This window comes from Podarcis raffonei, chromosome Z, assembly GCF_027172205.1.
Source record: "Podarcis raffonei isolate rPodRaf1 chromosome Z, rPodRaf1.pri, whole genome shotgun sequence".
NCBI classification, from domain to species: Eukaryota; Metazoa; Chordata; class Lepidosauria; order Squamata; family Lacertidae; genus Podarcis; species Podarcis raffonei.
This window is the reverse complement of record NC_070621.1, coordinates 17,563,653-17,577,358: the sequence shown is the minus strand read 5'-3', so window position 1 is coordinate 17,577,358 and position 13,706 is coordinate 17,563,653. Positions and strand designations below refer to the sequence as shown.

Below are 13,706 nucleotides of genomic sequence, written 5' to 3'. Positions count from 1 at the left end.
AATTAACTGGGTCTTCTTTTCCCCCTTTTTGCAGATGGAAACATTTGCACTCCTCCAGTCCTCACCTAATCTCCTAGAATTATCAAAGATTATAGACAGTGGCTTTAAGATTACAAACCATCCAACACAACGTGGCCCAAATTTGGGACACCATCTTCCAGGTTATCTGTGCAAGATTGTGGGCCCAAAAAAGCGTTTTGGAGGTCACAGCACCCAAACAGCATGTTTTGGGAACTGTGCAATATTGCGGACATGAAAAGGTACCTTTTTTGGAGCAAGATCTCAGCCCCAAACTGCATGAGAACAAGGTGCCCAAAATGGTCACCGTACTCTGATGGGGGGAAATGGGGTTTCTCTGTTTTTCTGGGGCAGTTGACAGGTATGAGATTCCATCCACAAGCTCCTTTTGTTCCCTTGGGTGCAGCTCATCAGGACCTGGAGATTTGAATTCATTCAAAGTAGTCAGGTGTTCCCTGACCACCTTGTTTATTCTGTTATCACCAGGTTGGGCACCGCTTTCCTTTTAGGTGAAGACAGAGAAAAAGTAGGTGTTGTGTAGTTCCATATTATCTATGTCACCCAATAGCATTTCTCTGTCTTCTCCATGCAGAGGAGCCACCACTTGCTTGTTCTTCCTCCTGCTTCAAACATAGCTGATGTAACCCTTGTTATTAATTATAACCTCTCTTGCATGCCTGAGCTCATTCTCACCTCACCTTCTCCCTGAAACTACTATTGGCTACTCCTGTATACTCCTCCTCCATGAATTCCCTGTTCTTCCATTTCTTGCACATGCCCTTCTTAAATCTCAGTTCATCTGGAAGCTCCATATGCAGCCACACCAGTCTCTTTAGATGCCTCCCACTTTTCTTCCTTATTGGAATCCAGGCAGACGCAGACAGTAGCTCATATCTTGGTGACCTGGCTACAGAGCTCTAAACCACAGAGCCAGTTGTCTTGCATTCCTCCTCCCTGGTTCATCTGAACAGCTGTCTCAAAAACGACACAAAGAATCTGCAGAAGGTTCCAAGGAAAAGATATTAATACCAGGAAGGAGAAAAGCAGGAGGCTTGTAATAAAGTCATTGGCCGGCGGGGGGCGGGGGAGGGGAAGATATCATAATAAAATAAAGTTGGCCAATTGACTTGACGTCCGCACACGCTTAGCTGTGCCTCTCACCGCCTCCCACAGACTGTTGTTGCTATATTGAAAACAAAACTGCCAATATCATAATGCGGATTCTACAAATCAATGGTGTGACCACAGTTGGAATACAGTGTAGAGTTTTGGTCGCCCCACCTCAAAGGGATATTGTTTGGGACTTTTTAGTTTGGAGAAAAAGAGAGCAAGAGGCAGCATGATTGAAGTTTATAAAATCATGCAGGGCATGGAGGCTGTGGAGAGAAAACTCTCTCATAACACTAGAACCAATGAAGCTGAATGGTGGAAGATTCAGGATAGATAACAGGAAACGCTTCTTCATGAAGCACATAGTTGAACTGTGGAACTCCTTCCCACAGGAGGCAGTGGTGGCCACCAACCTGGGTGGCTTTTAAAAGAGGACTGGATAAATTCATGGAGGAGGAGAGGGCTATCAATAGCTGCTGGCCACGATGACTGAGCTGTGCCTCCATTGGACAGGGGAAGCAATGCTTCTGAATACCAATTGCTGGGAACAGCAGGAGGGGAGAGGGCTTTTGGATCCTACCTGCAGGGTTTCCCATAATGGGCATCTGGTTGGCCGTTATGAGGATAGGGTGCCGGAATAGATGGGCCTTTGGTGCCCCAATCCAGCAAGCTCTTCATATGTTATGATCCTATTTAATTAAGCCCTTTATCCAGAATGATGGGGGCGGGTAGAATTTTTTGGAGTAGGGCTGTAGCTCACTGGTAGAGCGCCTCATTTCATCCAGAAGGTCCCAGGTTCAGTCCCCAATGGCATCTGCAGGTAGGGCTCACTATCTCTCCTGTTTAAAACTCTGAAGACTGAACCATGCCAGTCAGTGTTGACAATGCTAAGCTAGGTGGACATATAGTCTGAACCAGTTAAAGACTCTGGATACAAGCACTCATTGTGCACATATCTTACCTGCCATAATGCTGTGCATTTTGCTAGATGATTACAATAATGGGTAAGGAGGAAGAAATTGCTTTTCCTAGCAGCCAAGAGCAAATGTGGCCCCACCTGTGCTTATCTATTTGCAAACATCCCAAAGGCTTGCTGGCTTTTGCAATGGACCATCTGTTGGTCTTCAAGAGGTCTCCAAGCCTCACAAGTGTGGCCTGTGTTGTATGCCAGCTGTCAGCTGTGCACCGTCATAAACCCAAGCCCCCCCCCAGCACCTGTCATCAGCTGACATCTCACGCACACAGTGGCTAAGCCAAGGCTGGGCCATCTGAACTTGAAAGTCCATTTGGCTCAGCTGCCTCTCCCAAGGCCCAGATCAGGACAGTAGCCTTGGAGCTCAGAATTCGCCAACCAGCTCTGCGATCTGGAAGGATCTTCCAGCCATCCTGCCTTTCCACGCTTTGGCAATCTCTCTTCCTTTTCGATGGGCTCTCTGGTCGCCAAGCTCCTTCTGCCAACTCTAAGTAGCCTGGCTTTCCTCCCGACCATCAGCATCGCTGCCAAGAGACAGTTCCACATGGAGGCTATGGTGTACTTCTTCACCATGTTCTTTGTGTCGGTAAGAAACTTCCCCCTCCCCTTCCTCCCTCTCTGTTCCCCAAAGGTGTCTGTCCATTTGTTTAAGTGAAAGGGGGTGAGGGGAAAGGCAGCTTCCTATGTTGCTATTGAACTAAGATTTCTTAGCTCAGTGGTAGAGCTGACACCTTTATTTAGCCATATGTTTCTTGACTGTAAAAAAGAAAAGGGGAGATGACCTCACAGCCAGTTTACAGAAAAGATAAAACAATAAAAAATGATAAAAAGAAAAAAATAATAATGTAAAGCTTTCCAAAAGTTAAAATAACAAACTAAAAACAGGTGAAAACTCACACCAGCTTTCTAAAAATCTGGGTAGATGCTTTCAGCAGGTGCCAAACAGAGTGCAGTGAAGGTACCTGCCTGGTGTCAATAGGCAGGGAGTTCCAAAGTGTATGTGCCTCCACACTTAAAGACCGAATGCAGAACAGGTATTATGTGGTTGGGGTATAAATGCAGTAATAAAATTTAATGAAAAAATTGCACATGATGTGGGCCAGTTAGGAAACGTGCTCGTGAGTTTTTAGTGGGGGCCTTGAATGTACTTAAAAATAGAACCGAAGGCTGGGGAGGAAAAACAAGACAGACTTGCAGCTGCTCCACATCCTCCAGCCAAGACCTTCTGCAGCTTCTCAGAAGAAATGCAGCCATCGCTGTCTTAGCCTTCAAAGGCCCTCCTTCTCCATCTCCCCAACAGGAAATTATTCAGACCAGCAAACACATCTGCACCCCCCCCAAAAAAAGGCTTTTTAAAAAAAAGGTAAAGGACCCCTGGATGGTTAAATCCAGTCAAAGGCAGCTATGGGGTGTGGTGTTCATCTCACTTCAGGCCAAAGGAGCCGGTGTTTGTCCGCAGACAGCTTTCAGGGTTATGTGGCCAGCATGACTAAACTGCTTCTGACATGACGGGACACCGTGACAAGTGCCAGAGCGCATGGAAATGCCGTTTACCTTCCCACCCAGACAAGGGTTCTTGCAACAGCCGAAAACATCTGCATGAACTCCATCTCTCTCCTTTGCCTTCACAAATAACCTGCTCATGGCAACTCAAAGATGGGGCAAATGTGATGGAATGGGGCAAATGTTCATGATACAGGGTAGTGGTGCTAGAAATGGAAATCCTTTTGAGGGATGGTCATATCCACAAAAAGGTCTTTGGGATTTGACAGCTGTAGCCTTTGGAGCTACACTTTGAAACACCCTGTCTATTGATGCCAGGCAGGCCCCCTTCCCTGTACTCTTTTCGGCACCTGCTAAAAACATTTTATCTTTTAATTTTTCTTTAATTCTGTTGATAAACAAAAATAAAGAGCATAAAGAAAGTTGATGGAAGTTTTAATCCGTTTTCGTTATTTTAACTTTTCAAACGCCTTTAATTTTTGTGTATTTTCCTTACCAATGATTCTACCTTCTTGGTAAACCTTTTAAAGGACTTTTAAACAGTCATGCATTGTGTAAATCTTACAAAATAAGCAAACAAATCAACATTGGACAAAGATTTGCTGGCGATAAACAGCTAGTGTATGCTGTGCTACAGGTCTATGGCACGGCCACATTTGGGGTGCCATGTACAGTTCTGGTTGCCTATCCTCAGGAAAAGTTGTTGTAGAGTTGGAAAAGGGCAACCAAAATGATTGAGGGGTTAAGCTACCCTCCTGTGTGGAAAGGCTGCAGTATTTTTGACTTTCACTTTATAGAAAAGGCAAGTAAGAGGCAACACAATAGAATTTTATAAAATGATGCATAGCAGGGAGGAAATGAAAAGTTTTTCTCCCCCTCTCTCAACACTAGAACTCGTAGGTGTCCAAAAGACAGACAAAAAGAAAGTTCTTCTTCATGCAGCGTATAAACTATGGAACTCGCTCCTGCAGGAAGAAGTGGTGATGGCCACCAACTTGGATGGCTTTAAAAGGGGATTAGACAATTTCATGGAGAAGGCTTTCAATGGCTGCCAGCCACAATGGCTGTGCTCTGTCTCCACAGTCAGAGCCAGCAATGCCTCTAAACACCAGCTGCTGGAAACTGCAGGAGGGGAAAGGGCTCTTGGGCTGAGGTCCTGCTTCCAGGTTTCTTACAGACATCGGGTTGGTGACTGTGAGAATAGGATGCTGGAATAGGTGGCCCACTGGCGTGATCCTGCAGGCCCTCCTTACCTTCATACGTTCTTATGTTTCCCCAACAGATTTACCATGCATGTGACGGCCCCGGTTTATCCATCCTGTGCTTCATGCAGTATGACATCTTGGAATATTTCAGTATATTTGGGACAGCTTTATCAATGTGGGTGTCCCTGATGGGTAAGAGCAAGTCGTTCTTTGGGATGGGTTCTTGTGCTAAGATACTTTGAGGGAGTTAAGGCAAATATCTGACGTAGAGGAAAACAAGCAATGCCTAGTCACACATTGTTTTTTAAAAACAACAACAACAAAAAGAAGTTTCAGAAATAGAATAATATTGAGAAATTCCTCTGTTGAGGGAGAAGTCTTCTATACTTATGCTATTCTGTAACAGAGATGGGCATCCCTATCAACTTCAGTTTCTTTCCATTCGTGATTTTTCTAGACAGTTTGCACACTTCCAAACCAGTTTGCATTTCTTTTTAAAGTCCTCACAAAACCCAGCAGCTTATTAATTACACATACCTCCTAATATACAATTACGGCAAACAATTTCTCTTAACACAGTATAATGTATTTGTGTGTTATTTTTGCTAAGACATGGATTTTGATATGTGCATTATAGGGGGCCATGCGACTTGGCTGGAAAATAGCAATACAAAATTTGGAGAAGTGCAGCTTTTTGAGGGATGGCTGTGTTTCGGTGCAAAGCTTGTTTTGGGATGTGTGAATTCATAGAATCATAGAATTGTAGAGTTGGTACACCCAAGGGTCATCTAGTCCAACCCCATGCAATGCAGGAATACTATCTAAACTATCCATCGCAGGTGACCATTCAACCTCTGCTTATAAACTTCCAAAGAAGGAGAGTCCACCACCTTCCAAGAGAGTCCGTTCCACTGTTCTTACCATCAGAAAGCTCTTCCTGATGTTTAGTTAAAATCTCCTTTCTTATCAACATCATTCTTAAACTGTGAGCATTCAAAAGTAGGTCCACGTTAAAATGCCAACCAAAGCCAAATTTCTCTCCTACCAACTACTCCGCAAAGCACCATATACCTTGATAATGCTATGTAAATAAATTACCAGGGCCTAGACTGAGTTTTTGAATATGAAAAAGCTTTGCTATTTAGAGTGGCCTGCTAGAATTCTCAGGGTAAAGGTAAAGGGTAAAGGGACCCCTGACCATTAGGTCCAGTCATGCCCGACTCTGGGGTTGCGGCGTTCATCTTGCTTTATTGGCTGAGGGAGCTGGAGTACAGCTTCCGGGTCATGTGGCCAGCATGACTAAGCCGCTTCTGGCGAACCAGAGCAGCGCACGGAAACGCCGTTTACCTTCCCGCCGGAGCGGGACTTATTTATCTCCTTGCACTTTGACGTGCTTTTGAACTGCTAGGTGGGCAGGAGCTGGGACCAAGCAACGGGAGCTCACCCCGTCATGGGGATTCGAACCGCCGACCTTCTGATTGGCAAGTCCTAGGCTCTGTGGTTTAACCCACAGTGCCACCCACGTCCCTAATTCTCAGGGTAGGGGTGAAAAAAACTTCCTGGCACACCTTTCTGTGGTGCCAGCTGCCATTTTTAATCCCCATACTTCCATGGGAAATCCCCATAATTTCACAGGACTGGGTCTATCTGATGGAGGAGGGGATGTCAAGTCAGCAGACAAGCAGAACAGATTAAAAACTGGATGTTATTCCTTAGCCAGAAAAACAAACAAACCTCCATTGAATAATAATAATAAAAATGTAATCCAAGGACACATGGACATGTAGTGTCTGGGACGTGAAGAAAACCTCTCCTCCATCTTGCTTTGCAAAGAGCTGAACATGCTCAGCTCCTTGCAGGGACATTTCCTGGGACTGCAAATCTGAAACAGCTACGCTACAGCTGTGTAATCTGGAGAACTCATGGAGCCCGCCGGGAGCCATAATTTTTACGAGCGATTACCGCATTCCCCGTGCAATGACAGTCTCTGATAATTCATAGCCTCATTGATGAAGTGTGAGTTAGCGGGCTGCAGGCAGGTGCATGACACTAGAGAGGAACCTCAGCCCAGTCTGAAAACATCCTGGGACGACTCAGAGAACTGCAGATAGAGGGAACAAGGGGTGATGTTCTCCCCAAAACATATTTGACTCAACTTTTTCATTAGTATTTACCTTTGCAACTCAAGGTTCCCAGGTACCAGCCACATTCACACTGCACATTTAAAGCACTAGGATACCACCCACCCAAGAATCCTGGGAATCGTAGCTTATTCAAGGTAGTTCATTAACCCACACCCACCAGAGCAGATTGTCAGCAGCAAACAGATATAGCCCAAGGCCCCATCTGCACTGTGCATTTGAAACATACCACTCTAAACACTCTGAACTACTTTAAACCATGATGGCTTCCTCCAAAGCATTCTGGGAGCTGTGGTTTGTTTAGGATGCAGAGAGCTATAAAGAACTCTTCTCCCATTCCCCCTCACTTAGCTTCAGCTCCCAGAGTTCCCTGGGGAAGAGGGATTGTTAAATCACCCTGCGAACTCGGGAACTCTTGGCACCCTGAACAAACTATAGGTCTCAGGATTCTCTGGAGGAAACCATCATTGTATTGGTATTGTAACTCTTTCAACATATGGTGTGAATGTGGCTGTCACCACGCTGAGTTTTCGTTAGTGTGCTGGGTAGAGTTCTGCTTGTGCTGCTTCAAAGATGATATTGTGCAGAGATGGGAAAGGTTCAGAAAAGGTCAACCCAAATTATCAAGGGAGTGGAGTGACTCCCCCTATCAGGAAAAGTTACATCTGGGGCTTTTCAGAGAAAACTCAAGTAAGTGGAGATATGATAGAGATATTTAAACCAATGTATGCTGTGGAGGAAGGTGGGCAGAAAGAAGTTTCCCCTCTTTCTCTTAACACAAGAACTACAGAGGCCAAACACTTCAAATGAAAGTCTGGATTTTGAAGGACTGTGGTTCTTCAACCAACCCATGTGTACAAATATGCATTATATTAGGGATTTTTTTTGGGGGGGAGGAGAGTATCTATTTGCCCAAACTGCACACAAAAATGTATGAGAGAAAATGAACATTAATATACTAATGAATTTCCATGAGGACAAAATGCTAGAGAAATGTGGAAGAACTGCATCCAAGATTGGAAAAATGAGTGGAAATGGACAAAGACATCCATTTCAAGGGAGATTTAAAGTTGCCCTAACAACACAGCATTTCAAATCACACTCTATGTCACCTGTTGCTCAGCCCTGGCAGAGTTCGATGAGCCTAAACGGTCAACGTTTGTGATGTTTGGAGTGCTCACCATCGCAGTCAGAATCTACCATGATCGGTGGGGCTATGGCGTCTACTCAGGACCGATTGGGACAGCAGTTCTCATGATCACCGTAAAATGGGTAAGATTCCCCTTCTTGGTTGCATTAAGCAAGTATTGCCAGCCATAACAAGTCAAAGTGTGTGTGTGTGTGATGCCTTCCTCCCCCATTCCACCACCTGATTATGGGAAAGGGGGAAATTGGTTTTCCACAGATCCAGCCCAAGACATTTTGCAAGCTAAAGCAAACAAGATAGCAGAATAATAGAATTTAGAGTTGGGGACACCAAGGGTCACCTACTCCAACCCCCTGAAATGCAGGAATCACAATTAAAGAATACATACATGACAGCCAGTAATTCAACCTCTGTTTAAATGAAGGACAGTCCACCACCTTAGTAAGCTCCTATGGAAAGATGCTACCCAGTTCACAAGCGTCATCCTGAAGGGAAATGATGGCTATTAAGAAAGCACACCTCTGTCCCCACCCCCACCCCCAACAGAGAACCTTGGGCTCACACCTTGGTTTTTGATTCCTTCATTTGAGAAATATATATCAAAGGAATTTTGAAGGGAGGGAAGAGCTTTGAAGCATCATGCAAAATACTTCAGGGGGACTCCATACTTCCTTGCAAGCCAGCTTTTCTTTTTGCAAAAGGCCTAGGCAAACGAAATCTATCATCTGTTGCCTTCTTTCCTCCCAGCTACAAAAGATGAAGGAGAAGAAGGGTCTCTATCCAGACAAAAGCGTCTATACCCAGCAGATTGGTCCTGGCTTCTGTTTCGGGGCCCTTGCTCTGATGCTGAGGTTCTTCTTTGAGGTAAGACTACCCCTTGCAAAACGTAACACTTAAGATCTGCCCTGGTGAATCTAAGCAGATGTTCACCTGGGTCCAGCATCCTGGCAAATGGTCAGTTAAATGCCCTCTGATAAGCCCCCAGGAAATGTGCAAAAGGCAACAGTGAAGGCATTATTCTGCTTCACAGCCATGGGTAGACCCTCCTTCCCCCTTCCGCAATGGTGAATTCAGGTAATTGCATACTTAATGGTCTTATGCCCTCCTGCTCTTTTAGATAGCCATGCACAACTCTGAAATTTGCCACCTGAACAGGTAGTGATGGTCACGACCTTGAAAAGCTTTAAAAGGAAGATGTTAGACAAACTTGTGGAGGATAAGAATATCCATAGCTACTAGACATAATCGCTGTGTTCTCCCTCCACTGTCAAAGGCAAGACGGCTCTGAATATTACAAGTTTCTGGGAATCGCAAGTGGGGAGAGTTGCTGCTACACGTGGGTTCTGCTTGTGGGTTTCTCAGTGGGGTATGTAGCTGGCCACTGTGAGAACAGGATGCTGTACTAGATGGAACCCCTTTGACCTGATTCAACCGCAGGGCTGTTCCCTTGGAGGCAATATGCCTCTGAATGCCAGTTGTTGAGAACTGCAGATAGGGAGAATGCTCTTGTGCTCAGTAGGGCTGGGTGATATATCAATATATTGTGCAAAACCACTTTGAAGTCCATATCATGATATTTATTTCATAATTTTTGGCAATATATCGTGACTGTGTGTGTGCGTGTGTGTGTGTGTTATGCAAAAAAACACAATGTGGGAGAAACTGTGAAGCCAGCCAATGCTTTTCTTGATTCCTGCAACCCCTGCTAACTTCACCAGCTCAGCTCTCCCCTGCCTCATGCAGGGGCAGCGAATCACAAGAGCAGGTGCCAACAAAAATCACGATGAAGGGAAAACCATGAAGCCAGCCAATGCCTATACATAAATCCATCCTTATTTCAGGCATTGTGATATATCAGTATATTGCAATGTTTAGCGGGTTATATATCACAGTGTTGAAAACAAGATGTTGCCCAACCCTACTGTTCATCTCTACGTAGTTCCATCCTTATTCCAGACATCATGATATACTGTATTGGTATATCGCGGTGTTTATCTGGTGCTATATTGTGATGTTGGAAACCAGATATCACCCAGCCCTTGTGCTGAGGTCCTGCTTGTTTAGAAAACCTCTTTCTGACACGAGGGAAAAGGAACTCAGTAGCAAGAAGTGTTCCATGGATGAAAAGATGGCAACAAGCCTCGTCTGAAAACAATTTCAGTCCAATGAGTGTGTGGCAAATAAACCAACATTTCCAGCACATGTGTTGGGGGGGGAACAGGGGGGATAGAATTATGAGGCTAATCAGAGCCAGCTTCATGAGTAAGCTGGTTATATGGCCCCCCTGCCCCCGCCCCCCGCAAATCACCCTGTGTAGAAAGCATGTCACTGGCAGGAGATTAGTCAAAGCCCAAACATATTCCACATCCCAGCAAAAGGGGAGGGTTGAAATCTTAAAATTCCTGGATGAACCCTCCATCACACTCCGACAGGCCTAAAGCAACGATACCATTTTAGGTAAGAGGTCCTGAGATTCTCCGTGTGGAAAAGCCAGCTTCCAAAGTTCTTGGCATCTGACTCATGAGATGTCCAAGGGAGAGTTGGCTTATCTCTCGGAACGTGGGCTTGCAGGAATGGTCTTCAGCCCACAGCTGTGGGAGCAACACCCACCCAGTTTTTATTGTCTTTGTCACTTCCCTCAGTGTGTCGACATTTGGCCTCTCTCTCTTTCCATACACACACACACACACACACACACACACACACGAACATTTTACCAAAAGGCATAGACCTCAGTCTCTGCATGACCAAAGCCCCTGAATCACTGAATCTTAGTTGTAGAGCTGGAATGGATCCAAAGGGTCATCTAGTGCCTGCAATGCATATATAAAATCATTTAAAACCTTCAGTCCATACAAATATCTGCCTTCTCCACTTTCTGTTACCCAATATTTCTTTTAAATCAGGGTGTCCTGTAATCAATTCATTTCCTTTTTTCTCCTACAAAAAGTCCAAGATAAGCTCCCTTTATTAATTCCGACCACCATTACTCCATATTGCATAATACTAAATTCTTCCATCCATATCCATGTTAAAGCCTCTCCATTGTGATCTCACATTAGATCAATATTTAGATTATAATGAGAAACAAAAATGGAATATCGCTCATGCCACCCTGTTGGGTTTGTCACAGTTTTCATAATGAGCAAAAGAGGACAGTTTATTTAATTATTATTATTTATTTTACTTCATTTATATTCCACTTTTTCCCCCCTCCAAGGAACTCAAGGTACCATACATGGTTCTTCCCCTGCTTCTCATTTAATCTCCACAACAACCCTGTGAGCTAGGGGAGGCTGAGAGGCAGTGACTGGCCCAAGGTCACCCAGTGAGTTTCATGGCTGAGCGGGGATTCAAACCCTGGTTTCTCAGGTCCTAATCCAACACTCCCAACTACTACACCACTGAATAACTAGAAACCATTACACACACACTTGAAGAATCTCATTTGCTTTTTCTTGTTCCAGGAGTGGGATTACACATACGTCCACAGCTTCTACCACTGTGCCTTGGCCATGTCCTTTGTCCTCCTGCTCCCCAAAGTGAACAAGAAGGCCGGCAATGGAGGCGCTCCGGCCAAACTGGACTGTTCAACCCTCTGCTGCTGTGTCTGAGAATGTGGCATGTGTGTGTGTGTGTTTGTGTGTGGCGGCTGCTGCTGCTGGAACGGATAGAGCACCTGCACCTGCACCTGTGCACCCCACCCCCCTAGCCACAGGGCAGGTCCAATGCATCCCATGTGCCACTTGTGGCCAGCCAAGCTGAATGTGTTTCCTAGCCCTGCCAGCCAGGTCTGGTGATCCTTAACGGGAATGGGGGAGAAATTAAGAGTCAGTTTGCATTAAAGAGATGAATCCATTGCCAACTGAAACACAGCCATCCTCCAGAATTTGCAGCGCTCTAAATCTTGCACTGCAACTCTCCAGTCGAGTAATGGGTTCAAAGAGGAATATTGTAGGGGGCAAAGCATCTAAAAAACACATGTGTTTGTGAAGATGGCATACAAAAATGCATTATTTTAGTGAAATCGTTTTGCAAAAAGGTGCACATTAAGTAAAACTGCATGAAAACATGTTGTAGGTCAGTTAAAATTCAGATCAGAATCCTGATGAGCTTTCATGACGACTTTTTACTGGGGGGGAGCAAATTGAGAGACCAGAGTCCTTACTATGATTCCATGAAACTAAAAATTGAAGTATTTCCCCCCCACTCACTACTGATCCAAAGGGGCAGCCGTTGTCTTTCTGTCTGTACAGTAGGAGCAGGCGGAGGGAGAGTTTGTGTTTTTCTTTACTTCCTCTTCTATTTATGCTTCCTCACCCAAATAAACATCTTTATTTAACCTACAGCTTTTGCAATACATGTTTCTGGACGTGGCATGGTTTTAAACCGGCCTGCAGATCCCACAATCCTGTAGTCATCCGTGATGTCACAATCCAGATGTTTATTCAGCAAAGGGGAGCAGAAAGAGTTCTGCTGACTAAATAAGGCAAAGCCAAGATAAGAGAGCAGTGGAGGAGAGGGTGGATTTCAGAATGAAGCAAAGAGTAACCAGGGGGATAATTATGGAGGGGGGGGGAGGATTTAAAAAGAATTGTTAGGAAAAAGGAACACCTTCATCAACCTGCCTTTCTCAGAGCTGTCAACACAGACTGGCAGCAGATGTCCCGGGTTTCAGATAGATCCCAGGTTCAATGTCTGACATCTCCAGTTGGGACTAAGAGAAAATTGTTTGCCTGAAACCCTGGAGTGCTGCTGGCAATACTGAGGTCCATGAAATGATTATCTGTCTTCTCAGCACAGGGCAGCTTCTGAACTTGCAGGTCAAAAAGTAATGACTGATAAAGTGGAGGGCAGCCCCGCCACTCCTCCTTTTAGAAATTAAATGATAGGTCAGCAGGCAACTGGAATTAAAGAGTCCCTTGCTCCATTCATGCCTTCTGCTCCCAAGCCTTCCTCAGGTGTGCTCCGTGCCTTGCAGGACTGGCCCTAACAGTGCCTGCTTTGTGATGTCCACCTGCTCAACTCTCCACCACTGAAAACATCCAGCAGGTGTGCTCAGCCAGGCCCTCATTAGCGCCTGCCACATTCACGGGAAATTTAGAGGTGAAGGACCCAGCTCCCGAACGCGGGGCGCGGCTCAAAACGTCTGCACCGCCATCCCAACTTAAACAGACTGTTTAGTGTTGCCGAGCGGATGATTTATTTATCCTGTCTGGGAAGGAAGCCAGGGGCTCTCTGTCACGGACAATTAGAGGAGGATGGATGTCCACCAACATTCGCTGAAGGCCAACATTAATCTTTGCTCAGTATCTGCAATGCATTTGCACCACTGCCGTCTATCTCGACACACTCCTGGCTAAGCGCAGAAAACAAAACAAAACAAACCACACACACACACTCTAAAAGTAAGAACATCACCTTGAACAACAAACAGGGGCATGCATTTTCTACACACTGGATGACCCATCAGTGCTAGGTAGGAAGTTGCCTTAAACCAATCAGACCACTGGTCCATCTAGCTCAGCATTGTCTACACTGACTGGCAGCAGCTTCTCCTGGGTTTCAGGCAGGGGGTCTCGTCCCAGCCCTTCCTGATGGGGATTGAA

The 13,706-nt window shown here is 45.3% G+C and overlaps 1 protein-coding gene across 1 annotated transcript; it reads left to right on the top strand.

Moving 5' to 3' along the window:
- Positions 1-2,417: 2,417 nt before the first annotated feature.
- Positions 2,418-12,443, top strand: MYMK (myomaker, myoblast fusion factor). The gene is made up of 5 exons (XM_053374545.1): positions 2,418-2,687; positions 4,887-5,001; positions 8,074-8,222; positions 8,845-8,961; positions 11,565-12,443. Exons 1-5 carry the CDS (start codon positions 2,553-2,555, stop codon positions 11,709-11,711), a joined length of 663 nt encoding a protein of 220 aa, XP_053230520.1. The 5' UTR covers positions 2,418-2,552; the 3' UTR covers positions 11,712-12,443.
- The last annotated feature ends 1,263 nt before the right edge of the window (positions 12,444-13,706 follow it).

What these genes read in the sequence shown, in the direction of transcription:
- MYMK (XM_053374545.1), top strand. Translation starts at nt 2,553, where the DNA reads ATGGGCTCTCTGGTCGCCAAGCTCCTTCTGCCAACTCTAAGTAGCCTG. An exon ending in AATGTGGGTGTCCCTGATGG is followed by an intron (nt 5,002 to 8,073) that starts GTAAGAGCAAGT and finishes CCTGTTGCTCAG; the next exon opens with CCCTGGCAGAGTTCGATGAG. An exon ending in TCATGATCACCGTAAAATGG is followed by an intron (nt 8,223 to 8,844) that starts GTAAGATTCCCC and finishes CTTTCCTCCCAG; the next exon opens with CTACAAAAGATGAAGGAGAA.